Raw genomic sequence first — 27,554 nt, forward strand, 5'->3', positions numbered from 1 at the left:
GTCTACATACTGGGACATGATTCATATGTGTATGTACATCTCATACAGATTCCTTTCCATTACTGATTATGCACACTTACCCATTTACTTGGGTATATACATCTCATACAGATTCCTTTCCATTACTGACTATGCACACTTACCCATTTACTTGGGTATATCTGTGCACGCTACACATATGCTTATACAGCCACTTATTTCTTGTGACTTGATCTCTTGTCATTGGCATATTCCTGACATCATCACTTGAGTTGATGGAAGTGTATAATCCCTTTGCAGATATATGTTTTCATTTTCATAAATACATCCCTACCTTGCTTTCGGAGGACGACTGCACTCACAGACAAAACTGCCTCATTCACGCCTGAATGTGTGCTCCTTCACATATCAGTAGTGGCTGGTCCTTAGGGACCCACACACACTCCCTTCCCACCCACAGGGCTAAGGATGCCCTCTCTTGGTGCAAGGAGGAACAAAGCAACCCAACTCATTTGCCTACATGTATATACAACAATCACCCACAGGGCTAGAGATGCCGTAACCTGGTACAAGGAGGGATGAGGCAGTCCAACTTAGTGGTGCGACTTAGGACACACATGCCCTTCATTCCTTCCAAGTTTGTAAGGCATCCCTTCTTCCCTCCCTTGCCTACAAAAACCCTTGGTTTGCACCACTGTGGTTGTAACAACAGCTCCTCATGGGCCCTACATCCTAGCCAGCCCTCCCACGAAGGGGTGTCTGTCTTTGCCTTCCAAGTTTTAGCAGGCCCAAAAACTGCCCACTGGGCAGGAGACAATCACCCTAAGTCCATCTCTTCCACTCCTCACTTGCAGCAGAAGGCCTGGGTAATAATTGTTTTCCTCTATACTCAGGAGAAAGGCATATTGATGAGGACAGATGCGTCCCACAAAGCACAACGAACCATTCATTAGCCACAGGGGTGTACCTTTCTGCCCACTTATACCAGCATGGCAGATGCTGCATTCAAGCCCATTAGTTCATCCCATCACCTTGCTTGAACAGAGATCCAGCATCGACATCTCAAACAATTGGCATTGGAAAGCCCTTTCTGCACTTAGTCTTCTCTACCTGATCCTGAGACACTTCCAGGGGTTTCTAGCCTAGACAGGCTATCCCATCATGGAGCCCCAGCCTTCAGTCAAGGGCCTGTCAGAGGATGACTTTGTTGTCACTTTGGAAGCAAGCACCATGTCTTTCAGACACACGGTTGCACCACAAGACCCCGTCACATCCTTCCGGCTTCCTTACATTTCAGCAGAACCTGCATGTTGGACATCTTCATCCCTCAAGCACACAGCAGCTGTTCCCTGATTTACCCATGCTGATTGGTGTCCTCCTAGGACCAGTATATGATAATCAGTTGTGTATGGCAATGACCATCAGAACAGCAGAGGAGGCAACTGCTGTCCCAACTATCCGGGCTGGAGTTTGATTATACAACTTATAGTAGAGAGTGTTTTGCGCAAGTTGCATCCCCACTCCCTCGATCAAGAGGGGCTTAGAGCTGTCGCCATTGGGATGGATCCTAAAGGCTAGTTAGCCCCCAAGGATACAGCACTAAGTCCCAGTGCAATTTGACTTCTAGTGTGAGAGACATAGTCCTTCATGAAAGACTAAGCTGCAAACAATTTCCCTTTGCAATTAAGAAACCACTGATAATGCAGCTCTCACTTGCTGTTGGCCATACTGTAAACGTATGTCAGGTCAGTGATTTGATGTAAATGGCCAGTAGAACACATCTAGAGCCACTTTTCCCCCACCCCGCTTCATCCCAGACTTAGTGTACCCCCGAAAGTGGAGTATGGCTGCCTACATAGCGGGTTAAAAACGGTCATACACGTAAAAGCCCTCTCGCATATATGTGAGTGAATGTGGGAGTTGCAGCCCACGAATGCAGAAGAAGAAGAAGAAATCCCAGACTTAGTGCACACCACACACAGCCAGAGATAATAATAATAATAATGATAATAATAATGGATACTTATATAACACACTATCCAGAAATCTACTCTAGGTGCTTTACAAAAACGCTTTTGTTAACATAAAACATTACATCTATGTTACATATACACACCAAAATGTGACTACACACACACACACAGACATGCACGCACGCACGCGCACACACACACACACACACACACACACACACACACTGCATACATACATTTTAACATGCATGTGTATCTAACAGCTACCCTAACACATACGCACACATAGGCAGGCACAAACTTACATAAACACACGCACACACAATACACATTCATATACATGCATGTAGTTATGTACACATAAATATGTATACACACTAGTCAAGCACAGCTAACGCAAAGGAAGTGGACCTGCCACAATTGAACTTATTGCTGAGGGGAAAAGGTGAGTTTTGAGACGAGATTTAAAAGATGCGAGGGAATCAGAATGACAGAGGTTATCAGGGAGCTTGTTCCACGTCTTTGGCGATTGAAGAGAAAACGATCTGTGTCCATAGGTCTTACTTCTGACGTGAGGTATCCTGAGAAGTCGAGTATCAGAGGAAGAACGGAGCTGGCGAGACGGGGTATAGATATGGAGGAGTTCAGAAAGATACTTGGGGCCAGATCCGTTGACTGCAGAAAAGGTCAGAGTGGATAGCTTATAGTCTATTCAATCAGAAACAGGCAACCAGTGGAGAGACTGAAGGAGAGGAGAAACATGGTCAAATTTAGAAGCTCTGCAAATGAGTCTGGCAGCATTATTCTGAATCTGTCTAACAGATATTTGGGAAGGTTGGCCAAAAGAGAGTTGCAGAGATCTGTCATGGATCCGGTCCCCCTTCTCACTAAAGAACCTTTAGCGAAAATTTTCCCCATGGAAACCCTCTTCCATTAGGAATTCCACCACAGAAAGAGACTCAGTGACCTGGAGGCACATGAAGTGCACTCTCACAGCCTGATCCAACCCAGCCATTGACTGCCGAAAACTTTCTGCAGGTTGCTCCAACATGCCACACTCAGGTAGAGAAGCCATCAAGCCTTCTGTATGCCCCTTCGTGATGGTACCTACCTGGGTGATTACACAGCCTTGTCCCAGAGCCACCAGGGACCTCAAGTCTCTTGTTACCAAATGTTCGCCATTCTATGTATAGGCAACATGCCAGTGCTGTTTTTTTGGCAGCGACAAAAAAGTGGCGGGGGCAGCACCCATCACCTGTCAGGTCGCATGGAGGAGCTCTACAGATCTGGCTGTCACGCCTAAGGCAAGCCCAACATGGTGGGCTACCTCTGTCTCATTGTAAAGCATGACGGGAATATAAACATTTATTGAGAATAAAAAAGAAGCACTTTAATGATGCTTTGCTAAAACACCTCATGTCATCAGTAAAAAGTCAAAGACAGTTCTGGGACGTGGTGCATAAGATCTCTTCAAAATGAAAGCAACCATCAAACAATATTACTACCAATGCTTGGTTTGAACATTTTAAAGCACTTCTCACAAAAGATGCAAATATCAATATGTTACCACACATAGAGAACGAAGAAGAAGCTAATTTAAACCGTCCTATTTCCAAAGAAGAGGTAATGTTAGCAATTAGAAAAATTAAAATTCGTAAAGCCGCCGGGCCAGATGGAATCACTGGGGAACTATTGAAGTATGGATGTAAAACTGAATTGATTTTAGATTTCTTTGTAACGTTTTTCAACGCTCTTTTCGATAAAGGAATTTATCCCCAAAACTGGACTGAGTCTATTGTTCTGCCTCTGTATAAGAAAGGAGATGTAAATAATCCAAGTAATTACCGAGGTATCTCTATTTGTGACGCAGCTAGTAAGATATATTACACAATTATTAATCACGGACTGCAAGATTGGGTTGAGAATAATAACATTACTGGAGAATATCAAGCTGGATTCAAACGCAATTATTCTACTATAGATCATATGTTTACTTTGATGGCATTTATACAAAAACAATTTTCATTTAACCGTAAACTATATGTTGCTTTCATTGATTTTGAAAAAGCTTTTGATTCATAAATAGATGTATATTATGGCCTATTCTGTTAAAATATGGAGTGAGAGGGAAATTTTTTAAGTGTATAATGAGTATGTATGATTGTGTGAAGATTAGAGTTAGATGTGGGGGGAGGATGACTGACTATATACAGTGCACAAGTGGTGTAAAACAAGGTGACGTTTGTAGTCCTGTTTTGTTTTCTGTCTTTATTAATGAATTGACCCATGAAGTTGTGAATAATGGTAGACATGGTGCACAATTCTCTACTGATCTTTTACAGTTATTCATTCTGCTTTTGGCAGATGATGTTGTTTTAATGTCTGAAACAGTAATTGGTCTTCAAACACAACTTAATAGTCTACATAGAGCAGCTACAGCTCTGCAGTTAAATGTGAATATGTCCAAAAGTAACATCATTGTATTTAGAAAGGGTGGGTATTTGGGAGCGAGAGAACATTGGGTCTATGAAGGAGTAGCTATGCCTGTTGTGAATATATATAAATATTTAGGTCTTTATTTTTCAACAAGACTGAGTTTTACTGTCGCTTGTAAAGATCTTGCAAGCAGAGGAAAGCGTGCAGCATTGTGCATTATGCAAAAGTTATCTAGTTTAGGTAATCAATCTTTTGAAGTGTTTATTAGATTATTTGACTCTCAAGTTCAACCTATTACTCAATATGGTGCAGAAATATGGGGTCTCGATAATGCTGCAATGTATTGTGAGAAAGTCCATTTGTTTATGTTAAAGAAATTTCTGAAAGTATCAATAAAAACTCCAAATGATTTGATATATGGTGAAACAAATAGGTATCCAATACATCTGAACTCAGCTGTGAGGTGCATCAGGTACTGGCTGAAATTAACACGATTCGATGAATCCAGATTACCCAAAAAAGCTTATAATATGTTGTGTGATTTGGATGTAAGGGGCAAGATTAATTGGGTAACAAAAGTGAGAGTTAAACTCTGTGAAATAGGTATGGGATTTGTTTGGCTTAATCAAGGGGTGGGGGATATCTCAGGATTTATTTGTAGTCTCCGCGCCAGACTAATTGATTGTAGGTGGCAAGAATGGAATGCTCATGTGCAAGAAGGTGATAGATTTCATGTGTATTATCAGATCAACTCTTTACATTGTGTCCCAACGTATTTATCCATGAATTTGGCAAAACATTTAAAATATGTCATGACAAGATTTAGGTTTGGGCTTTCAGATATTGCAATTCATCATTTTCGATACACACAGCATTGTGATCATGATCTTATTTGTCCATTGTGCACAAATGTAGAAGAAAACGAATTACATTTCATGTTTTGTTGTCCAAAGTTATGTGAACAAAGGTATAATTTCATACCCCAGAAATATTACTCTCAGCCTTCTATGTTTAAACTAGTTTTGCTTATGACGTCACGTCGTAAAGAAGAAGTCAGACAGTTTGCAACTTATCTATACAAAGCATTCAAAATCCAGTCATTTAGTTGTTCCTGATTATCAGTCTAGGTATTGTTTTGTCTTATTGTATCAAATACTGTATGTCATTATGTTTTTGAAATAAGTTTACACACCACCCCTTCATAAGGGGCTAAGGCCTTTTTTGAATAAACCATCCGAATCCGAATCCAAATCTCTCTGCGTCTCGCTGTCTGTCTGTCTGTCTGTCTCTCTCTCTGTCTCAGTCTTTCTCTCTCTGTCTATATCTGTGTGCAAGAAAAAAACGGTGTTAAAGGCAAACTCTATTATGCGTTAAGAGGTATTTATGATAATGTATTAGCATGTGTACGTGATAGCTATTGCTGTTCTGATTATTTTGACTACCCACGAGGGGTTAAACAAGATTGTTTGTTAAGCCCTCAGTTGTTTTCCTTTTTTATTAATGAATTGGCTATCGATTTGTCCAACTTGTTCCTGGCGCTATAGAAGTATTTTTGTTATTTGCCAATGATGTTATTTTATTGTCTGATTCAGTTGTTGAACTACAAAATCAACTGAACTGTTTAAAAAGGGAATCAGACAGATCGTGCTTGACAGTTAACATTGAAAAGACAAACATAGTGGTATTTAGAAAGGGGGGGCACTTGTCCAGCAGGGAAAGGTGGTTCTATGGGGAGGAAGATGTTAAAGTAATAAACTCTTATAAATATTTAGGAATGATCTTTACAACAAAAATGAGTATCAGTGCTGCTTTGTCTGAGACCTGTAGAAAGGGCAGGAAAGGTGTTATAGAAATAATGATGTCTCTTAGAAAACTTGGAGCTATAGATCCGAGCATGTTTTGGAAGCTGTTCGATTCACAAATTGAACCAGTTTTGACATATGCAGCTGAAGTGTGGGGTATGGAAGATGAATGTAAACAAATTGAAGTCATTCATACATTTGCCTTGAAAAGATTTTTGAATGTCCCCCTGCATGCATCAAACAAGCAGCTTTATGGTGAAACTGGAAGATACCCACTGCACATCAGAACATCAGTGAAATGTATTAGATATTGGCTGAAATTAGTTTCGCTTCCTATGTCCAGACTGTGTAGGCAGGCATATGAAATGCTTTTGTTTCAACATGAATGTGGCCATTATAATTGGATATCGAAGGTTAAAAATATCCTATCAAAAAATGGCTTTGGGATTGTATGGCGAAGCCAGGGCATCGGATGTGAGTCTAGTTTTATCTTAGAATTTAAAGATAGACTTATTTCATGTAGCAAGCAAAATTGGCATTCGGAGATAGTAATGACAAATACCGATGGTATAATTCTTTCAAAAGTGTTTTTCAGGCAGAAAAGTATTTGTCATTTGTCACAAATAAGTGGCACAGAGATAACCTTATGAATATCAGTTTTCGTCTCAGAGTTAGTGGTCTAAAAAGTTGTAAAAGATGGTTCTTAGTTGATAACGAAAATCTGTCAGATGTTAATTGTCCATCATGTGGAGACGGATTAGAAGATGAAGTTCTTTTTTGTTTTTGTTTCGTTGTACTACTTATACAGTTAGTGACATTAGGAAAAACTGTTCAAAACTAGACTCGTTCACCGGTGTTCCTGATCAAAACAGTGTGGTAAACATTCTTTCATGTAACAACGTATTTTTTCAAAAAGAATTAGCGGGATTCATTGCAAAAGCAATGCAAATAAGAAAAAAGAAAATGGAAATTATTAATTGTGACAGAATTTAACGTTCTAGGAATTCGTCTCAAGATTATCCTCTGTCCGCGCGCGAGTGTGTGTGCGTGTGTGTGTGATTTTGGGTGAGGAGGATGGGTGGGTATGTGGGATGTGTGAGTGAGGTGTGTGTGACAATCTCGGGTGGGGAGAGGGGGGGGGGGGTTCAGACAGGGATGGTTGTGACTTGGCGCTAGAGTGAGCATGCGTGAATGAATTTGTTTCTGTCTGAAAGCGTGTGTGCGCGTCGGTGTTTATAGTTCAAATGACTATCACGGGAAAGGAAGTTCGCGGATTATACCCTACGACAGTGTAAGAGTTTGGTTGTTCTAAAGAAGGAAGCTTTGTTCTTCAGTTAATTTCTTCCTGGTAGACAACAACATTTATTCATAGACTAAAACGACATAGAGCACCAGGTCGAGAGACAGAGTGAGACGAGAAGAACTATCCCGACACGACACAGTGAAGGTGTGCGAACATACTCTTCAAACCTTCAATCATACAGAGAAGGAGCAAGATATGAATTTGTTAAACACAGACACAGGCAGTAATTAAATATTTAGCATCTCATTTATTCATAGTTACTACACAAATAAATTTATTGAAATCAAACATTTCTAAATTAAACAACATCCTCTAAGCATTTCCATAGCAGACATCCTAGGCATCGCTAACTTCAGAATACTACTCCCTAGAATATGGAGGCTATGTTAAAGATCCATACCTGCTGTGCAAAGAAGAGTCGTGTCTAGCTCTCCCCGGGCTAGCAGTCCCAACACACGTTTGTGTGTCGGGCGCCGGCGCCGGGAGAGAGCCGGTCAGAGCGAGCTGAGGGTGTTGGTCGTAAGAGAGACTTGGTGTGAGAGTCACCTGGTGTACGAGCCCCGGTAGTGAGAGAGACAGAGGGGCTTGTTGGTAGGTGCCTATATAGTGGGGTTGGGGAAAAATATTGACTAATATCTAGCGTAAACCGCGGCGTGTTGGCCCTTCTCTTGGAGAAGCCGTTGCCACCAAAACATTGTGACTGTAACTTGTCAGCTAAGTAAACTTTCCATCTTCGTGGGATCTCCGAACAGTGTACCAGAACTTGACTTTGTGATTCTTTGGTCAACCGACCATGTAATGAGGACCCTGCTGTAGTTTGCTTAACCTTTGGGTTTGATATGTTTGTGTTGTGACGTATACTGCCCGGCATTTACAGTATGACATTAATTGGTCAATTGTGGTAAACCAGGATGTGATTCTTTGGTCAACCGACCATGGACTGTGGACCTGCTGTAGTTTGCTTAACCTCTGAGTTTGACATGTTTGTATTGGGACTTATACTGCCCGGCATTTACAGTATGACATTTATTGGTCAATTGTGGTAAACCAGGATGTGATTCTTGCCAAAACCAGCCTTTTTAATTTTAGTAATTAAAACAGGTTTGACGTTACTAATGGTGTACACCTTAAAATACCTATTTTGCCTCTTGTGATATGCACCCGCTCCCCTTAAAAAATGTCCTCATTTTTCTATTTTTTATATTTAAATAAATATTAGTTGGTAATAAAATGTGTGACCACAATATTCTTGCACAAGGATGACAGGCGATAGGAATATTTGGGAATGGGAATGTTAAAGGATTCGTTGATTAGGGGAGGTAACTGATCATGCAATCAAGGGAGAGGCAGCATTGCATTTGTCAACGAATGTGGGTTGAAGATTGTCAATGTGTCGCACAGAATGTGTAATGCCATAATTGTCACAGTGAAACACAAACACTCAACACTGAAGCACTTGGCTGCTGCGACGACCTGCACTTGTTGAACACTTTTCTTACTGTAGTTCAGCAAGTGTAACAGTTTGTGGGAAGGCACACAGGATGAATGTTCAAAGATCACAGCCAGTTGTTTAAGGCGGAAATGTGACTGCGATCAGCATGGTCAGGATGCAGAGTTCAATGTGCTAAACACACATCATGTTCAGAAGTCTCTGTGTGAAGTGTAGAAGTGCAGGATCAGCCTGCAACAGCAAGAGTGAAAGGCTGCCACGTGTAGAACCGGGGACCTCTTGGAGCAGTCTGTGTCAGAGGTGACTGCACTGACGAGGACACCGTCAGGAACACCACAGCCAGACCGTGTAGGATGATGGCTGACAGAGAGTGGCAGCTCCAGGAACGGAGGGAGCGTTGACATTGGGCGATGTAGTAGATCCAAGCCCGTAGGTATCGACGTGCACATTTTGTAAATGTGCGAGACGATGCTTTTTCCGTGAAACAGAGTTCGGTATTGACTCGTGCAATGCATTATCTCTGGGGAGAGGTGGGTAGGGGGCATGAAAAAGAAAGGCGGGGACAGAAAATGCTAGTGCAATCGCTTGTCATCCGTGTAGAGGGACGTAGTTAGCTTTGACAAAGAACTGTTCATTTCTACTGATAATGGTAATCAATATGATAATTCATAATCATGTGATATAGAAGCTGGGTTTGCAATCAGTGGAAACTTGATAAAGATAGGAAACAATCACACATGATCCTACATAATCCAAACTGAATAGCATAAAACCTGAAAATGCAAACAAACAAAAGTCCGTACAGTGACATACGATCAAAACCAAACCTAGAAAGAAAATCAAACAGGAATGCAAATTGGATGCATGAAAATATGAAGACGTACATGAATACATAAAACGTAATACATGAAGAGAAGAAAAAAAAAAACCCACAATAATATCATTCCATAATTTCCACAAAAAACCCAAAACCAAGCCTGATAGTGCATACGCAATACCCGGAACGGTAAGCGCAATATAAATTGTGTAAATGTGCAAGACAACAAAGAATGAAATCCTTACATAATGCAGATGCATTACTTGATAATTGGAAGGAAAACAACTATGTCCCATATTGTTGGTTGCAAAAAAAAAAATGGTTTGAAATAAATCCAGGGAAGGACAAGACAGGTACGAGATTGCAAGGTGTGCATTGCTCATTGCAACGTGCATTCAGTTAGAACTGTTATTGAGAATTAATATTTGCTACCAGGAAGCGAAATGGTAAGACTCAAAAGAAAGGCCACTGAAGCGCACGAATAAGGTTGTCACATAGCTGTAATAGTAATAACCACACACGCACACCGTCATTTATCATGCATAAATCTAGGAAGAAGAAGATACATTTCTTGATCAGTGATCAAGATGCTTTTTTTTTTTTTTTTTTTTTTTTTTTAGAGAAAAGTTACACACACGTACAAATCATTTGGGAGAAAACCTGTAGTACTTCTGTGGCGTTTCTTTGGAAGAAGTGGGGAAAGGGGAAGTATATAATTTGCAAACTCGTACATATCTTTCTGAACTGGACACGTGACAGTGTTGTCATAAAAGCACAATGACTAATAAAAACAAAAATCCAAGACTTCATGACAGTGTATTGCAAAGACATTGAAAGAAAATGTTGCACACACGCAAAAGTTAGACGTCAGCGTGTTAGTATTGGTAGGTAAATGTGTCAGTCACACGGATAATAACAAAATATATGAATCGGAGATGACCACATGGAACACGCACATTGCTGTGAACAGATGACAAGAGTATAGTCAAGTATGACATATAAAATGAAACGTATGATGAAAATGAAGGAAAATAATGATGACATTTATGACTAAGAGACCATGGGTTGGAATGAAAATGAAGTGGAATGTGAAGAGAGGAAATCAATGGATTCAAACATAAGTTGGACAGTTGACACAAATGAAAACACAGGTATGTTGATCATGAAAGAGATGATCGCTTGCGCTGTACTGATAGCTTACCAACAAAGAAAACACATAGTAACCGGAAGTATGTATGACAGACCTCCCGAAACCTGGAGGGGGTCAGGCTGGTGTTCTCTTGACCCTCTCCCGGGAGGGTCACTACCTTGTTGTGGTCGGGAGGCTTAGTGGCCAGTGATCGAGCGAGCTATGTCGACGGGGGCATCAGTGCTTCTTGGGGTTTTGCTGCTCTGGTCCCAGGTCTTAATTGACAGCCTACATAGCCATCATAGCTGTTAGGGCTGAATAAGTGGTGGTTTTTGTACTGATGCCCCTGATAGGGCTTCCCATGCCGAACAGGTCGTGAGTGAGGCCCAAACTAAACGTGACCCACTGTCCCTTTCGCTATTCTCTATTATTCTTTTTACCGCCTCTTTTCTGTCCTCAGCTCCCCATCAAGCCTTCTTTTCTACATTCTTTTTTCTCTGCGGCCTTCTCCAGGCCCGCCGTGTTTGCCGTGCGGCGTGACCTGTGATGGAGGGGAATGAGATCCTGGGGATTGAAAGAGCACGCTGCTCTCAAAACATCCCTTTGGCTCGGACCTCTCCTAAGACAGGTGGCACACATTGGCCCGTGTGTTTCAATCAGCTACCCCTTCGTGGGGCTGGGTCAAGACTGGCAGTTTAGAGGCTAACGAAGATAACCCCCATAGTGCTCGGTTCTTTGTCCCCGGGAGCTGGGCATGATCGGGTGGGGAACACGTTGGAGCTAGGCTGTTGGTCGTATATCCCTCCTGAAACCTGGAAGGGGTCAAGCTGGTGTTCCCTTGACCCTGGCCCCTAAGTTGGACCCCATGGTGGGTGGGTAAGGGAGGGATGAATATACAATTATCAAACATGAATTCTAAACAAATACACCCCCCTAAACTCGGAAAAAGGAGGAGACCGGGAACAGACGACTCAGACTCAGATTCGGAGGTCGTTGAGACCTCTGGATTTTGGCCGTCGTGGCTTGTGATGGAGGGCGCTGATGACGACAAGCCCTTGTCGGCTCTCAGCCCCTTCGCTATCCAGAAGGGCTTCCAGTGTCTGGCAGGATCGCTGAAATCCATCAAGAGGCTGAGGAGCGGAGCGTTTTTAGTGGAGACAGAATCTAAAAGGCAGACACAACTTCTGCTCAAGGCAACCACTTTTGTGGATAGGGCGGTGAGGGTTTCCCCTCACAAAGGTCTCAACTGCTCAAAGGGGGTTATCAGATGCCCGGAGTTGAGAGGAGTGTCTGAAGCAGAAATCAAGAGCAAGTTGTCTCATTACATACACTTTTTTCTTTCTAAACATGTATTAATACATTATTTCCGCACACAACAGAGAGAGGTTAAATTTACAGCCCACCTCTCCTCATAAGATTTGTGTGCGTGCTCGCATGGGGTTTCTCCAGCTCTGTGTACTGCTGTGCTCGCTGTTGCTTATTGTAGCCTTGGTGTGTCCCGCTACCACCGTACCCTCCATCGTTGACTGTCGTTTCCCCCTCCCCCTCCTTGCCATTACTCCTCCCGCGCAGCCCGACCCTATGTTCCCTACTCTCTCGTGGTGGACAAAAACTTGCCGACTCCTTGTGCTGGAGAGAACTGTGCCGTATATTCCGCGGTGCGTCAGTGTTTGAAGTTTAAACTTTCCCAATGGACGTATATGCGTGGGGGTGTATGTTGTGGCGATTGTGCAGGGTATGACTTCAATGGATTGTGCAAATAATATTGCCATGCATATGGTCATTTTGTAGGTTGTTTTTTTTGTGTTTTTTTGTTATTGTTTTTCCCACATGCATGCATCATGAGCACGTGCGTGCGACATACTCCCACTTACGCACACGCTATGTTAATACAAACATGACACAAAAATAGGCTCCCCCCCACATGCATGCATCATGAGCATGTGCGTGTAACATGCTCCCAACTGAGCACACGTTATGTTAACACAAACAAGACACAAACACAGGTTGGTTTTTTATTTTTATTATTTTTTATTTTTATTTTTTTTTTTAAATTGTTTTTCCCACATGCATGCATCATGAGCACGTGCGTGCGACATACTCCCACTTATGCACACGCTATGTTAATACAAACATGACACAAAAATAGGCTCCCCCCCACATGCATGCATCATGAGCATGTGCGTGTAACATGCTCCCAACTGCGCACACGTTATTGTTAACACAAACAGGACACAAACACAGGTTGTTTTTTGGGTTTTTTGTTGTTGTTGTTTGTTTTGTTTTTTTCTCCAGTGATGCACGTCGCCTCGCCGCAGGAGCCCACTCACTTGACCAAGACTTACCTGTTTGTCTAAATGTGTGCTTTTCTCTTGATGTACTTTGTTTTTATTTTAATTTGTCCCGTCATGGATGATATAAATGATTGTCACTCAGTGATGGGTACTTATAAAGGAGTGTATTTTTCTTTATTTGAAAGCCTTTGCTCAGTTGTACTATGTACCATGCAAATAGAATGAGTGGATGCCCTTTAGACTCCACTAGAAAATATAGTATAAGCCATTAATTACTTGATATAATAGCCACAATAATAATAAAATAAAATGGAAAATATAAGCATTGTTTCCATGAACGGTCAAGGACTGGGTAACGTTAAAAAGAGGAGAGATGTTTTTCACTTTCTTAGACAAAAGAAACACTCCATTTATCTCCTTCAAGATACACATTTCGACCCAAATATTGAATCGTATGTTAGATCTGAATGGGGTTACACTTGTCACTTTGCATCTCATAATTCACAATCCAGAGGTGTTGCTGTTATGTTCAATAACAATTTTGAATTTAAAATTAAAAAGGTGTACAAGGATCCTAATGGAAACTGCATAATTATTTCCTTTACAACAGTAGAAAAGGATTTCTTAATTGTAAACATTTATGGCCCAAACAAAGATTCCCCAGAATTTTATGATGAACTGGAAAAAAATATTACACAGTTTGGATACCCAAACCTGATTATTGGAGGTGACTGGAATCTAGTTCTTGACCCACATAAAGATTATTCTAATTATAAACACATAAATAACCCTAAAGCTAGAGACAAAGTAGAAGATATTATGACAAACTTAGATATGTATGATGTTTGGCGAGATTTAAACCCTGATAGTACACGTTTTACATGGCGTAGACCATCCCCTTTTCAACAGAGCCGTTTGGACTTCTTCCTTATATCTGAATGTTTGATACAGTATGTGCATGAAGCAGACATCCAATATGGCTATAGGACAGACCATTCAATGATAGTTCTTAAACTTTCATTTGGTGAAAAAATTAAACGAAAATCTTTTTGGAAATTCAACAATTCTTTACTGAAAGATATAGATTATGTAAATGAAATTAAAGAAGAAATCAAACAAGTTATTAGAGAATATGCAGTTCCATTATACAATTATGAAGAATTAAGAAACATTCTAATGTCCGAAATACAGTGTGTAATATCAGACCAATTATTGTTAGATGTTCTATTAATGAAGATTAGATCAAAAACAATCTCATATGCCACAATGAAAAAACGTAAAACAGAGGAGGAAGAACAACAGTTAGAAATAGAAATACAGAACTTAGAAAGCAGGAATGTCAGAACATGTCAAGAAAATGATAGAATAGAAGAGAATAAGTTAAAGCTTGTAGATATTAGAAAAAAGAAGATGGAAGGAGTACTCATGCGTTCAAGGGCCAGATGGATAGCAGAAGGAGAAAAAGTATCAAAATACTTTTGTAATCTTGAAAAAAGGCACTTTGTAAATAAGAGTATGAAGAAACTAGTTACAGACAAAGGAGAAGAAATCCATGAACATAATGTAATATTAAAGGAGGTTCACGATTTCTATAAACATTTATATAAAAAGAGACTTATTCAAACATGTGAAATAGCAGATATTGTTAAGGAAATGCCTAAACTTAGTAATATAGAAATAGAAAACCTTGAGGGTGAAATTACTTATGAAGAAGCTACCCAGGCACTTAAACGCATGCAGAACAATAAGAGTCCAGGTACTGACGGCTTTTCTGCCGAATTTTTTTAATTCTTTTGGAAGGATCTTGGATACTTAATTGTCAGGTCACTAAATGAAGGTTTGAAGAAAGGTGAACTGTCACAAACACAGAAAGAAGGCATAATAATTTGTATACCAAAGGGTGACAAACCAAGAGAATTTATTAAGAACTGGAGACCGATATCTTTATTAAATGTTGTTTATAAAATTGGATCTTCTTGCTTAGCAAATAGAGTTAAGTCTGTGCTGTCCTCTTTAATTAGTGATGACCAAACAGGATTTATGTCTAACAGATTTATTGGTGACAATATTAGATTAATATATGATATGATTCATTATTTAAATTCAAAGCAGTTGCCTGGTTTATTGATTTGTATAGATTTTGAAAAAGCGTTTGATACTGTTGACTTCACTTTCATGATGAAAGTGTTAAAAGCATTTGGATTTGGTCCAGTCTTCTGTAGATGGATAAGTACCTTTTATCAAAATATTAAATCAGCAGTAGTAGTAAACGGAACGGCGTCTTCTTGGTTTCCAGTAGAGAGAGGATGTCGTCAAGGTGATCCCATTTCACCCTACTTATTTCTTCTATGTGTTGAAATCCTTGGCATAATGATAAGAGAAAATAAACTGATTAAAGGTATTAATATTAATAATACAGATCATAAAATTGCACAGTTTGCAGATGACACCCAACTGATGACCAAAGGAGATAGAATATCGTTTGAGGAGATCATAAGGACAACTGACTCGTTTAGTAGTTTTTCAGGATTATATATGAATGCAGGTAAAACTCAAGCAATATGGCTGGGTAGCAGAAAACAATGTCAAATTAGATATCTACCTCATTTAAAAATGGTATGGAACCCACCAAAATTTAAAATCTTAGGAGTGTGGTTTACTGTTGATTTAGAAGAATGTGAGGAATTAAACTATAAAGACAAAATGTCTGAAATTAGAATGTTATTTAGAATATGGATAAAAAGACCGATTACCCCTTTAGGAAGGATAGCTGTTCTCAAGTCACTGATTTTATCAAAAATAACCCAGTTATGGATGTTTCTACCAAATCCACCTGATGAATATATTGATGAGCTGCAGAAGGCATGTTTCAAGTTTATTTGGAACAAAAAACAGGATCGAATAAGTAGAAAAACAGTAATTAAAAGTACAATATTAGGAGGATTAGGAATGTTTGACATCAAACAATTTATTAAAGGTCTTAAACTGAGCTGGATACGTAAATTAAAGTTTTCAAACCATAAATGGACAATAATAATAAAAGAAAGCAATCCAGTTATCAAAGATATTGATAGATATGGACCCTGTCTACCAACACCTAATGATAAGAATAAGTTCTGGATCCATGTTTTCCAAGCCTACAAAGAATTTTGTCAGAAGGTCCCACTATTAAGTAGTAAAGAAGTTTTAGCAGAACCAATCTTTCTGAACCAAAATATTAAAATTGGAAGTAAGATTTTATCATACAGAAATTGGATGGAAAAGGGGGTCTGGAATATTTCTCATCTAGTGCACGGGGACAGTAGTTTCCTTTCCTATGAAGATTTTAGTCAAAAGCATGGAAATATAACAAATTTCCTTACTTTAAATGGTTGCATAAGGTCAGTTAGAAATTATATAAAAAACCTAAACATTAAAATTGATAATAACACTGCTTTGCAGATGAGAAAATCATTACAAATGATATATTCAGTGAAAAAAGGAACAAAAGTTTATTATGATACTCTAGTTAAAAACAATACGACCCCTAAATGCTGTAAGAAATGGAACGATTTGTTGCAACTGAACATTAATTGGAAACAGACATTTCACAAAATACACAAAATAAGTGATGTTAACTTAAAATGGTTTCAAATAAGATTAGTTCATAGGATTATTGCAACAAACAAATCACTGAAACAGATGAATATCTCTCATAATGATAAATGTAGCTTCTGTGGATCACATCCAGAAACCATTGAACACCTTTTTTGGAGATGTGAGATTGTGCAGAGATTTTGGACTGCTTTCCAAACTGATATTAATAACAAATGCAATAATGTATACAATGCCCAATTATGTGAAGAATTAGTTTTATTTGGAAACTCACACACATTTGCTACAGATGACATTTTAGATTTTATTATTTTACTTGCCAAAAACTTTCTGTACAAATGCAAATTCAATAAACAACCACCACAACTCAATGCATTTAAAACACAGCTTAGATACAGATACAAAATCGAAGAACATGCATCTTATATACTAATGAACCATCATGCTTTCCGTACAAAGTGGAACAGTTACCTTCCAATTATGGAAACTGTTACTTAATCATAATTTCACATGTTCCATAGTTACCATTCTATATAACAGTCCTTACTTTGTACTAACATGTCTTTATTTATTTCTCAATATGTATTATTTGTTTTGTTTTTTTAACTTTTATAGTTGCTGTTGTCTTTACAATGTGACCAATCACAAGTTTTCTTTTCCAATAATGCAGAAGTAGTATACTCATGATCATTATTATTATGACATTATAATGTCACCACTCGCTTTCGCCTTACCCTAGATACCATTACTATAATAGTTGATACATTTGATGCTGTTGCTATGTCACAACTGGTCTAGGCTATTTACTATTAATGTCATCTTAAATCACCATGATTACTACAATCATTAAGATGTAAGCATTGATTGATTGAATGATTGGACAAATCTTCCTTTCTTCTTTTTATTTTTTTTAAATTATTTTTTTGTTTTTTGTTTTTGTGTGTGTGTTTGTTTGTTTATTTGTTTGTTGTTGTTGTTATTGCTGTTGATGTTGTTACAGATTTGTTTTGCCTTGCTATAGCCTGTTTTGTTTTATTTTGTCTTATCTATCTCTCTGTAGTGGAAGATGCTACTGTTCGTTGTATACGGTTTGGTTCATACTATTCTCTGTATTGTATACATGTTTTTGGAAAATTAAAAAAAAAGTTTAAAAAAAAAAAAAAAAAAAAGAGCAAGTTGTCCTCTCAGGGAGTGACCGACGTGTACAGGGTGACGCTGAAGAAGGGGTCGGACAGAGTCCCGACCAACACATTCTTCCTCACCTTCTGCTGCCCAAATGTGCCCAAGGACATTCGAGTCGGATACCTGATGGTGAGTGTAAGCCTGTACGTGCCGTCCCCTCTAAGATGTTTCAAATGCCAGAAATTTGGACACGTGAGAGACCGATGCAAGGAGGAAGAGGCGTGTGGAACCTGTTCAAAGGCGGCGCACCAGGGCGAATGCGTCAGTCCAGCCCGTTGTGCAAACTGCGGAGGTGGCCACCCGTCCTCATCAAAAGACTGCCCCGCCTGGAGAACGGAAAAGGAAATCCAGAAGGTGAAGACAGAAAAGAAGATATCATTCTTTGAGGCAAGGAAACAGGTGGAGGCCGCGTCGCCTAAGGCGTCTTACGCCTCTGTCGTTAGGCCCAAGATGGTGGACGTCGCGGTCCACACGACGTCCACAGGGACGCAGACGGACGACGTACCTACCTCGTTAGAACCGCTGGCCTTGGGTGGAGGCGCCGTGTCCACCCCTTCCCATCCTGTGCGGCAGTCCTCAGGGGCTGCTGGGCGGGAGCGGAAAGCCTCAGGCGGAGGCACGTTGTCCGCCTCCCGCCCCACCCCACCCCCCGGCCCCCCTTGCCCCGCCTCTCGTCTGCCTGGCCCTCAGGCTGGCAGAAGTGGCCAGAAACCCCCCGTACCTCCAAAACTCAAGGAGGGGAGGGTTGCAGCCTCGGCGGGATCGGGAAGGGCCAAGATGGTGGATATTCCGACTTGGTCGGAATCAGAAAAATTCAATTCTAAAAATAAGTACTCCATCCTGGCCGACCTTGAGCCACCGCAAGCAGAGGAGCAGGGGGTAGCGATGGAATAGGCTGCTGCTTTATTTTTATTTTTATTTTTTTTAACCTTTTTAATGGCAGTGATCCACTGGAACATCCGGGGGTTTTTCACCAATATACAGGAACTTCAGCTGCTTTGTTGTGCTTTGAAACCTTCAGTGCTGGCGCTGCAGGAGACTCTGCAAAGAGATGGCAAGGTTTTATCTCTCTCTGGTTTTAACTCCGTTTTTAAACCCGCTCAGCCGAAGCAAGAGGGATTGACGGGAGGTGTCGCTCTTTTTATACGCAAGTCCCTTTTATGCAGTACAGTTCCTTTAAGCACCCCTTTACAGGCGGTGGCAGTCAGAGTCACACTTGAGAAAACCATCACTGTCTGCTCTCTGTACCTTCCTCCTGCCGTCCGTGTTCTGAGGCAGGACTTCATGAACCTGGTTGACCAGCTCCCACGACCGTTTTTACTGTTGGGCGACTTCAATGGACACTCCCCGCTCTGGGGAAGTGAGATGACATCAGCCCGAGGTCTTCTCTTGGAAAACCTTCTTTCCGATATGGACTTGTGCTGTCTTAACGACAAGTCTCCCACTTACCTTCATCTGTCCTCTGGAAAGCTCTCGTGTTTAGATCTGTCGGTCTGCGATCCATCGTTGGTCCTGGACTACGAGTGGAAAGTGCACGACGATCTGCACGGGAGTGACCACTTTCCTGTCGTCCTCCGCCCCACAGATGGAGAAGGTGACTCTCTGCCTGACCGCCTGAACTATGACAAAGCAGACTGGGGAATTTGTACCATGAAGATAAGAGCAGAGCTGCAGGAAGAAACAGTATTGAAAAGCAAGGACCCTGCTGACACTCTGACTCGGATCGTTTTAGATTGCGCCAAACCAGCAGTCCCATCGTCTACCTCCAAGCCTCAGGTGCCAAGAACGCCCTGGTTCAACGCGGAATGTTGGGAGGCCCGTAAGTCTCGGAAGAGAGCGCAGCGACGCGTCTTTCGGAGACCGGAGACCGATAGCGTTCGAACCCATCAACAGCTGAGGCCGAAAGCCAGGTATGTTTTTAAAAAGAGCCAGAGAAAGTCATGGAGAGATTTTTGCTCTTCCTTAACCTCCAACACACCCAAGAAGAAAGTGTGGAGGGTTTTTAAAAAGGGCAAAAACGTATGCCCAACCTTTCATCATCTTAAACTTTCAGACGCTCTGGTCACAGAGAAGAAAGCAGTTGCCAATTTGCTTGCCTCCACAATTGAACAGAACTCGAGATCTGCTAACAAATCTGCTCAGTTTCTTAAAACCAAAAACCTGTCAGAAAAAACACCCTGTAACTTCTCTTCCGACAACACAGAGAATTACAACCTTCCTTTCACAATGAATTAACTTAAATCTGCCCTTCAGACCTGTACGGATTCCTGTCCAGGAATGGACGAGGTCCATTATAAACTCTTAAAGCATCTTCCCCAAACCTGTCTGGACACCCTGCTCAAAGTTTATAACCACATCTGGATCACAGGCTTTTTTCCACCCTCCTGGTGGAAAGCCCTCATAATCCTGCTGCCGAAACCGGGAAAAGACCCCTCGAACCCCTCCAACTACCGCCCAATAGCACTGACCAGCTGCATCTGCAAACTGATGGAGAAGATGGTCAACGGTAGACTGATGTAGAAACTAGAGACCGACGGCCTTCTGGCGAAAGAACAGTGCGGTTTCCACAAGCATCGCTCTACCGTTGACCATCTGGTTCATCTGGAAACCACTGTAAGAAATGCCTTTGTAAACAAACAGCATGTGGTGGCCATATTTTTTTACTTGGAGAAAGCTTACGATACCACGTGGAAATTTGGAATCCTCTCGGACCTGCACAAGCTCGGCTTCCGAGGACACCTGCCCCAGTTCATCCACAATTTTTTGCAAGACAGACAATTCCAGGTGAGGGTCGGCACCACCCTGTCTGACATTCACGAGCAGGAGCTGGGTGTCCCGCTGGGAAAATCCACCATCCCGGCGGTCAGGGAAGCCAAATTTTTAGGGGTCGTCTTTGATCAGAAGCTGAACTTCCTCAGCCATATTAAACAGCTGAAAATATCTTGCCAAAAAGCCCTGAACATCATTCGAGTTGTAGCACACACGGACTGGGGTGCTGATAAGAGAACTCTCTTGCACCTCTACAGAGCACTGGTCCGGTCCAAACTGGATTACGGAAGTGTAGTATACGGCTCGGCCAGACCGTCTTACCTGAAACTTCTGGACCCTGTACACCACCAAGGTCTCCGTCTCAGCTTAGTTGCATTCCGCACCACCCCTGTGCACAGCCTGTATGCAGAGGCGGGGGAACCACCTCTCTCCAACTGCAGAATGGAGCTGACCCTAAACTATTACTTGAAACTGTTTTCTGAACCAACAAACCCTGCTTACGACGTTGTATTTAACAACCCCTTCAACAAGAAATTTAAAGACAACCCAAACTGCATCCCTCCTCTTGGACTCCGCATTCAGCCGCACATAGAAACTGCTGATCTGAATGTCAGTGGCATCTCAGACTTCTCCAAGTTCCCCAACAGCCCTCCATGGACCTTTAGAACACCTGAGGTCCGATTCGATCTGGCCTCGTACCGTAAAGACTCCACCAGTTCACTGGCCTACAGAACTTACTTTTCAGAACTCTGCCACAAATTTCCCACTTTCCAAAGAATCTTCACTGACGGTTCCAAGTCAGAGGACGGAGTCACTGCATCTGCGTTCTGTCCCACCTTTCCTGACCGGCCCTCAACGGAACACATCCTGTCTGACAGCTCAATGTACACTGCGGAACTCATCGCACTGGTTCTGGCGGTAAAAATGGTTCTCATTTCAAAACAAAAGAGATTCATGATCTTTTTCGACTCCTTGTCAGCCCTGGAGGCGATTGCCTGCAGGAATCTGACTCATCCCAAACTGCTGGAATTCTACGAAGCTTTTACTCTCGTAACGAAGAAAGGATACGAGGTTGTGTTGGCCTGGGTTCCTTGACATGTTGGCATTCGTGGTAACGAAAGGGCAGACCAGCTGGCCAAGAACGCTGTAAAGAAAGAATTATCGAGATCCTTTGTACCATACACAGACATGAAGCAGAAGGTGAACACTTATGTTAAGGATCTTTGGCAAGAGGAGTGGAACACCCAGACGGACAACAAGCTATTCCAGATCCGTCCAGACCTAAAAGAGACCCTCCCTTCAGGGGTAAAGAACAGAAAGGAGGAGTCTGTGCTGTGCAGACTGCATGCGGGGCACACTTTTTTTTTTTTTACTAATTCTTACTTGTTAAAGGGGGAAGAGGCCCCTCGATGTATTCCCTGTGATGAGCCTCTCACCGTGAAACACATGCTCCTTGACTGTTGGGATCTGCATGACGTTAGACACAGACATTACACGGCGGTTTCTTTGAAGACCTTGTTTCGTGATGTCCCTCCGTGGGCGCTGATGGATTTCTTGAAAGAAGTGAACATTTTTAATCAGATTTGAAGGTTTTAAACTATGGAATTTTTTAAACTTTGAGTGAAATTTTGAAGTGGTGACTCGTTTTAATTATTTGTTTTTTACCCTTGTAGTAGGTATTAATGTGGCGATATCCTTGAGATGGCCTTAGTGGTCGGCGAGGCTCTAAGCACCATAATTCCTCCCGAAACCTGGAGGGGGTCAGGCTGGTGTTCTCCTGACCCACTCCCGGGAGGGTCACTACCTTGTCGTGGTCGGGAGGCTTAGTGGCCAGTGATCGAGCGAGCTATGTCGGCGGGGGCATCAGTGCTTCTTGGGGTTTGGTGCTCTGATCCCAGGTCTTAATTGACAGCCTACATAGCCATCGTAGCTGTCAGGGCTGAATAAGTGGTGGTTTTGTACTGATGCCCCTGATAGGGCTTCCCATGCCGAACAGGTCGTGAGTGAGGCCCAAACTAAACGTGACCCACTGTCCCTTTCGCTCTATTCTTCTTTTTACTGCCTCTTTTCTGTCCTCAGCTCCCCATCAAGCCTTCTTTTCCACATTCTTTTTTTTTCTCTGCGGCCTTCTTTAGGCCCGCCGTGTTTGCCGTGCGGCGCGACCTGTGATGGAGGGGAATGAGATCCTGGGGATTGAGAGAGCACGCTGCTCTCAACACATCCCTTTGGCTCGGACCTCTCCTAAGACAGGCGGCACACATTGGCCCGTGTGTGTCAATCGGCTACCCCTTCGTGGGGCTGGGTCAAGACTGGCAGTTTAGAGGCTGACGAAGGTAACCCCCGTAGTGCTCGGTTCTCTGTCCCCGGGAGCTGGGCATGACTTGGGGGGAACACGTTGGAGCTAGACTGTTGGTCGTATATCCCTCCCGAAACCTGGAAGGGGTCAAGCTGGTGTTCCCTTGACCCTGGCCCCTAAGTTGGACCCCATGGTGGGTGGGTAAGGGAGGGATGAATTCAATTTTTTTCAACATGACTTCCAAAAAACTACACCCCCGTGGCTCGGGTAAAAGAAGAAGACAGGGAACGGATGACTCAGACTCCGATTCGGAGGTCGTTGAGACCTCTGGATTTTGGCCATCGTGGCTGGTGATGGAGGGCGCTGATGACGACAAGCCGTTGTCGGCTCTCAGCCCCTTCGCTATCCAGAAGGGCTTTCAGTGCCTGGCAGGATCGCTGAAGTCCATCAAGAGGCTGAGAAGCGGAGCATTTTTAGTTCAGACGGAATCCAAAAGGCAGACACAGCTCCTTCTCAAGGCGACCACTTTCGTGGATAGGGCGGTGAAGGTTTCCCCTCACAAAGGCCTCAACTGCTCAAAGGGGGTCATCAGATGCCCGGAGTTGAAAGGTGTGTCTGAGGCCGAGATCAAGAGCGAGCTGTCCTCTCAGGGAGTGACCGAAGTGTACAGGGTGACGGTGAGGAAGGGGTCGGACAGAGTCCCGACCAACACTTTCTTCCTCACCTTCTGCTGCCCGGATGTCCCCAAGGACATTCAGGTCGGATACCTCATGGTCAGCGTAAGCTTGTATGTGCCGTCCCCCCTGAGATGCTTTAAATGTCAGAAATTCAGACAAGTCAGGGACCGATGTAAGGAGGAAGAGGCGTGTGGCACCTGTTCGAAGGCGGAGCACCAGAATTGCGTCAGTGCAGCCCTGTGTGCGAACTGCGGAGGTGGCCACCCGTCCTCATCGAAAGACTGCCCCGTCTGGAAAAAAGAGAAACAAATCCAGAAAGTCAAGACAGAAAAAAAAATTTCCTTCTTTGAGGCAAGGAAACAGGTGGAGGCCGCGTCGCCTAAGGTGTCGTATGCCTCTGTCGTCAGACCCAGGATGGTGGACGTCGCGGTCCAGACGACGTCCACAGGAACGCAGACGGACGACTTAACCGCCTCGTCGGAACCGTTGGCCTTGGGTGGAGACGCCGTGTCCACCCCTTCCCATCCTGTGCGGCAGTCCTCAGGGGCTGCTGGGCGGGAGAGAAAAGCCTCGGGCGGAGGCACGTTGTCGTCCTCCCGCCCCACCCCACCCCCCGGCAGCCCTCGCCCCGCCTCTCGTCTGCCTGGCCCTCGGGCTGGCGGAAGTGGCCCGAAACCCCCCCTACCTCCAAAACTCAAGGAGGGGAGGGTTGCGGCCTCGGCGGGATCGGGAGGGGCCGAGGTGGTGGATATTCCGACTCGGTCAGAATCCGAAAAATTTATTTCAAAAAACAAATATTCCATCCTGGCGGACCTTGAGCCACCACAAGCACAGGAGCAGGGGGTAGCGATGGAATAGGCTGCTGCTTTATTATTTTAACCTTTTTTAATGGCAGTGATCCACTGGAACATCCGGGGGTTCCACGCCAATTTTCAGGAACTCCAGCTGCTTTGTCGTGCTTTGAAACCCTCAGTGCTGGCGCTGCAGGAGACTCTGCAAAGAGATGGCAAGGTTTTATCTCTCTCTGGTTTTAACTCCGTTTTTAAACCCGCTCAACCGAAGCAAGAGGGATTGACGGGAGGTGTCGCTCTTTTTATTCGCAAGTCCCTTTTATACAGTACAGTTCTTTTAAGCACCCCTTTACAGGCGGTGGCAGTCAGAGTCACGCTTGAGAAAACCATCACTGTCTGCTCTCTCTATCTTCCTCCTTCCGTCCGCGTTCTGAGGCAGGACCTCATGAACCTGGTCGACCAGCTCCCACGTCCGTTTTTACTGTTGGGCGACTTCAATGGACACTCCCCGCTCTGGGGAAGTGAGATGACATCAGCCCGAGGTCTTCTCTTGGAAAACCTTCTTTCAGACATGGACTTGTGCTGTCTTAACGACAAGTCTCCCACTTACCTGCATCTGTCCTCTGGAAAGCTCTCGTGTCTAGATCTGTCGGTCTGCGATCCATCGTTGGTCCTGGACTACGAGTGGAAAGTGCACGACGATCTGCACGGGAGTGACCACTTTCCTGTCGTCCTCCGCCCCACAGATGGAGAAGGTGACTCTCTGCCTGACCGCCTGTATTACGACAAAGCAGACTGGAGTTTTTTTACCACCAAGATAAGAGCCAGAGGAAGTCATGGAGAGATTTTTGCTCTTCCTTAACCTCCAACACACCCAAGAAGAAAGTGTGGAGGGTTTTAAAAAGAATTAAGGGCAAAAACGTATGCCCGACCTTTCACCATCTTAAACTTTCAGACGCTCTGGTCACAGAGAAGAAAGCAGTTGCCAATTTGCTTGCCTCCACAATAGAACAGAACTCGAGATCTGCTAACAAATCTGCTCGCTTTCTTAAAACCAAAAACCTGTCAGAAAAAACACCCTGTAACTTCTTTTCCGACAACACAGAGAATTACAACCTCCCTTTCACAAAGAACGAACTTAAATCTGCCCTTCAGACCTGTACGGATTCCTGTCCAGGAATAGACGAGGTCCATTATAAACTCCTAAAGCACCTTCCCCAAACCTGTCTGGACACCCTGCTTAAAGTTTATAACCACATCTGGGTCACAGGCTTCTTTCCACCCTCCTGGCGGAAAGCCCTCATAATCCCGCTGCCGAAACCGGGAAAAGACCCCTCGAACCCCTCCAACTACCGCCCAATAGCACTGACCAGCTGCGTCTGCAAACTGATGGAGAAGATGGTCAACGGTAGACTGATGTGGAAACTAGAGACCGACGGCCTTCTGGCGAAAGAACAGTGCGGTTTCCACAAGCATCGCTCTACCGTTGACCATCTGGTTCGTCTGGAAACCACTGTAAGAAATGCTTTCGTGAACAAACAACATGTGGTGGCCGTATTTTTTGATTTGGAGAAAGCTTACGATACCACTTGGAAGTTTGGTATTCTCTCTGACTTGCACAAGCTCGGCTTCCGAGGACACCTGCCTCAGTTCATCCACAATTTTTTACAAGACAGACAATTCCAGGTGAGAGTCGGCACCACCCTGTCCGACATTCACGAGCAGGAGCTGGGTGTCCCGCAAGGGAGCATCCTGTCGCCGGCTCTTTTCAGCATCAAAATTAATGACATCGTTCAATCCGTTCACAGGGGATCGGACAGCTCGCTGTTCGTGGATGATTTTGCCTTATATGCAACCGGCAGCACGTACGCCAGCATCCAGCGACGGCTTCAGCTCTGCGTCAACAAGATCCAGTGTTGGGCAGAGGAGAATGGCTTCACGTTTTCGTCCTCCAAAACTGAATGCATCCATTTTCATAATTTTCGCCAGTTCTATCCGGACCCTGAAATCCGTCTGGGAACATCCACCATCCCGGCGGTCAAGGAAGCCAGATTTCTAGGGGTCGTCTTCGATCAGAAGCTGAACTTCCTCAGCCACATTAAACAGCTGAAAATATCTTGCCAAAAAGCCCTTAACATCATCCGAGTTGTGGCACACACGAACTGGGGTGCTGATAAGAGAACTCTCTTGCACCTCTACAGATCCCTGGTCCGGTCCAAACTAGATTATGGAAGTGTGGTATACGGCTCGGCCAGACCGTCCTATCTGAAACTGTTGGACCCTGTACACCACCAAGGGCTCCGTCTCAGCTTAGGTGCTTTCCGCACCACCCCTGTGCACAGCCTGAACGCAGAGGCGGGGGAACCGCCTCTTTCCAACCGCAGACTGAAGCTGACCCTGAACTATTATCTGAAATTGTTCTCGGAACCTACAAACCCTGCTTAGGACGCTGTATTCAACAACCCTTTCGATAAGAAATTTACAGACAACCCAAACTGCATACCTCCTCTCGGACTCTGCATTCAGCCGCACTTAGAAAAGGCCGATTTGGATGTCGGTGGCATCTCGGATTTCTCTAAGTTCCCTGACAGCCCTCCGTGGACCTTTACAACACCTGAGGTCCGATTCGATCTGGCCTCGTACCGTAAGGACACCACCAGTTCTCTGGCCTACAGAACCTACTTTTCGGAACTGTGCCACAAATTCCCCACTTTTCAAAGCATCTTCACTGACGGTTCCAAGTCAGAGGACGGAGTCGCCGCATCTGCGTTCTGTCCCGCCTTTCCTGACCGGCCCTCAACGGAACACATCCTGTCTGACAGCTCGGTGTACACCGCGGAACTGACCGCACTGGTTCTGGGGTTAAAAATGGTTCTCTCTTCGAAACAGAAGAGATTCATGATCTTTTCCGACTCCTTGTCAGCCCTGGAGGCGATCGCCTGCAGGAATATCACTCATCCCAAACTGCTGGAATTTTATGAAACTTTTACTCTCGCAACGAAGAAAGGATACGAGGTTGTGTTGGCCTGGGTTCCCGGACATGTTGGCATTTGTGGTAACGA

General features: G+C 43.5%; 1 protein-coding gene across 5 annotated transcripts in view; it reads left to right on the top strand.

The window, feature by feature from the left end:
- Positions 1 to 27,554, top strand: part of LOC143295385 (poly(U)-specific endoribonuclease-A-like) — a 45,772-nt gene that overhangs the window by 10,086 nt on the left and 8,132 nt on the right. For 3 of the 5 annotated variants that reach the window (XM_076607051.1, XM_076607055.1, XM_076607052.1), the window contains exon 4: positions 17,966 to 18,088. The exons of the other annotated variants lie outside the window; for them this stretch is intronic. In XM_076607051.1, the coding sequence (XP_076463166.1) occupies positions 17,966 to 18,088 (123 nt within the window). The remainder of the gene's footprint in view (positions 1 to 17,965; positions 18,089 to 27,554) is intronic. 5 annotated transcript variants of the gene reach the window in all.

This window comes from Babylonia areolata, chromosome 20, assembly GCF_041734735.1.
Source record: "Babylonia areolata isolate BAREFJ2019XMU chromosome 20, ASM4173473v1, whole genome shotgun sequence".
Taxonomy (NCBI): Eukaryota; Metazoa; Mollusca; class Gastropoda; order Neogastropoda; family Buccinidae; genus Babylonia; species Babylonia areolata.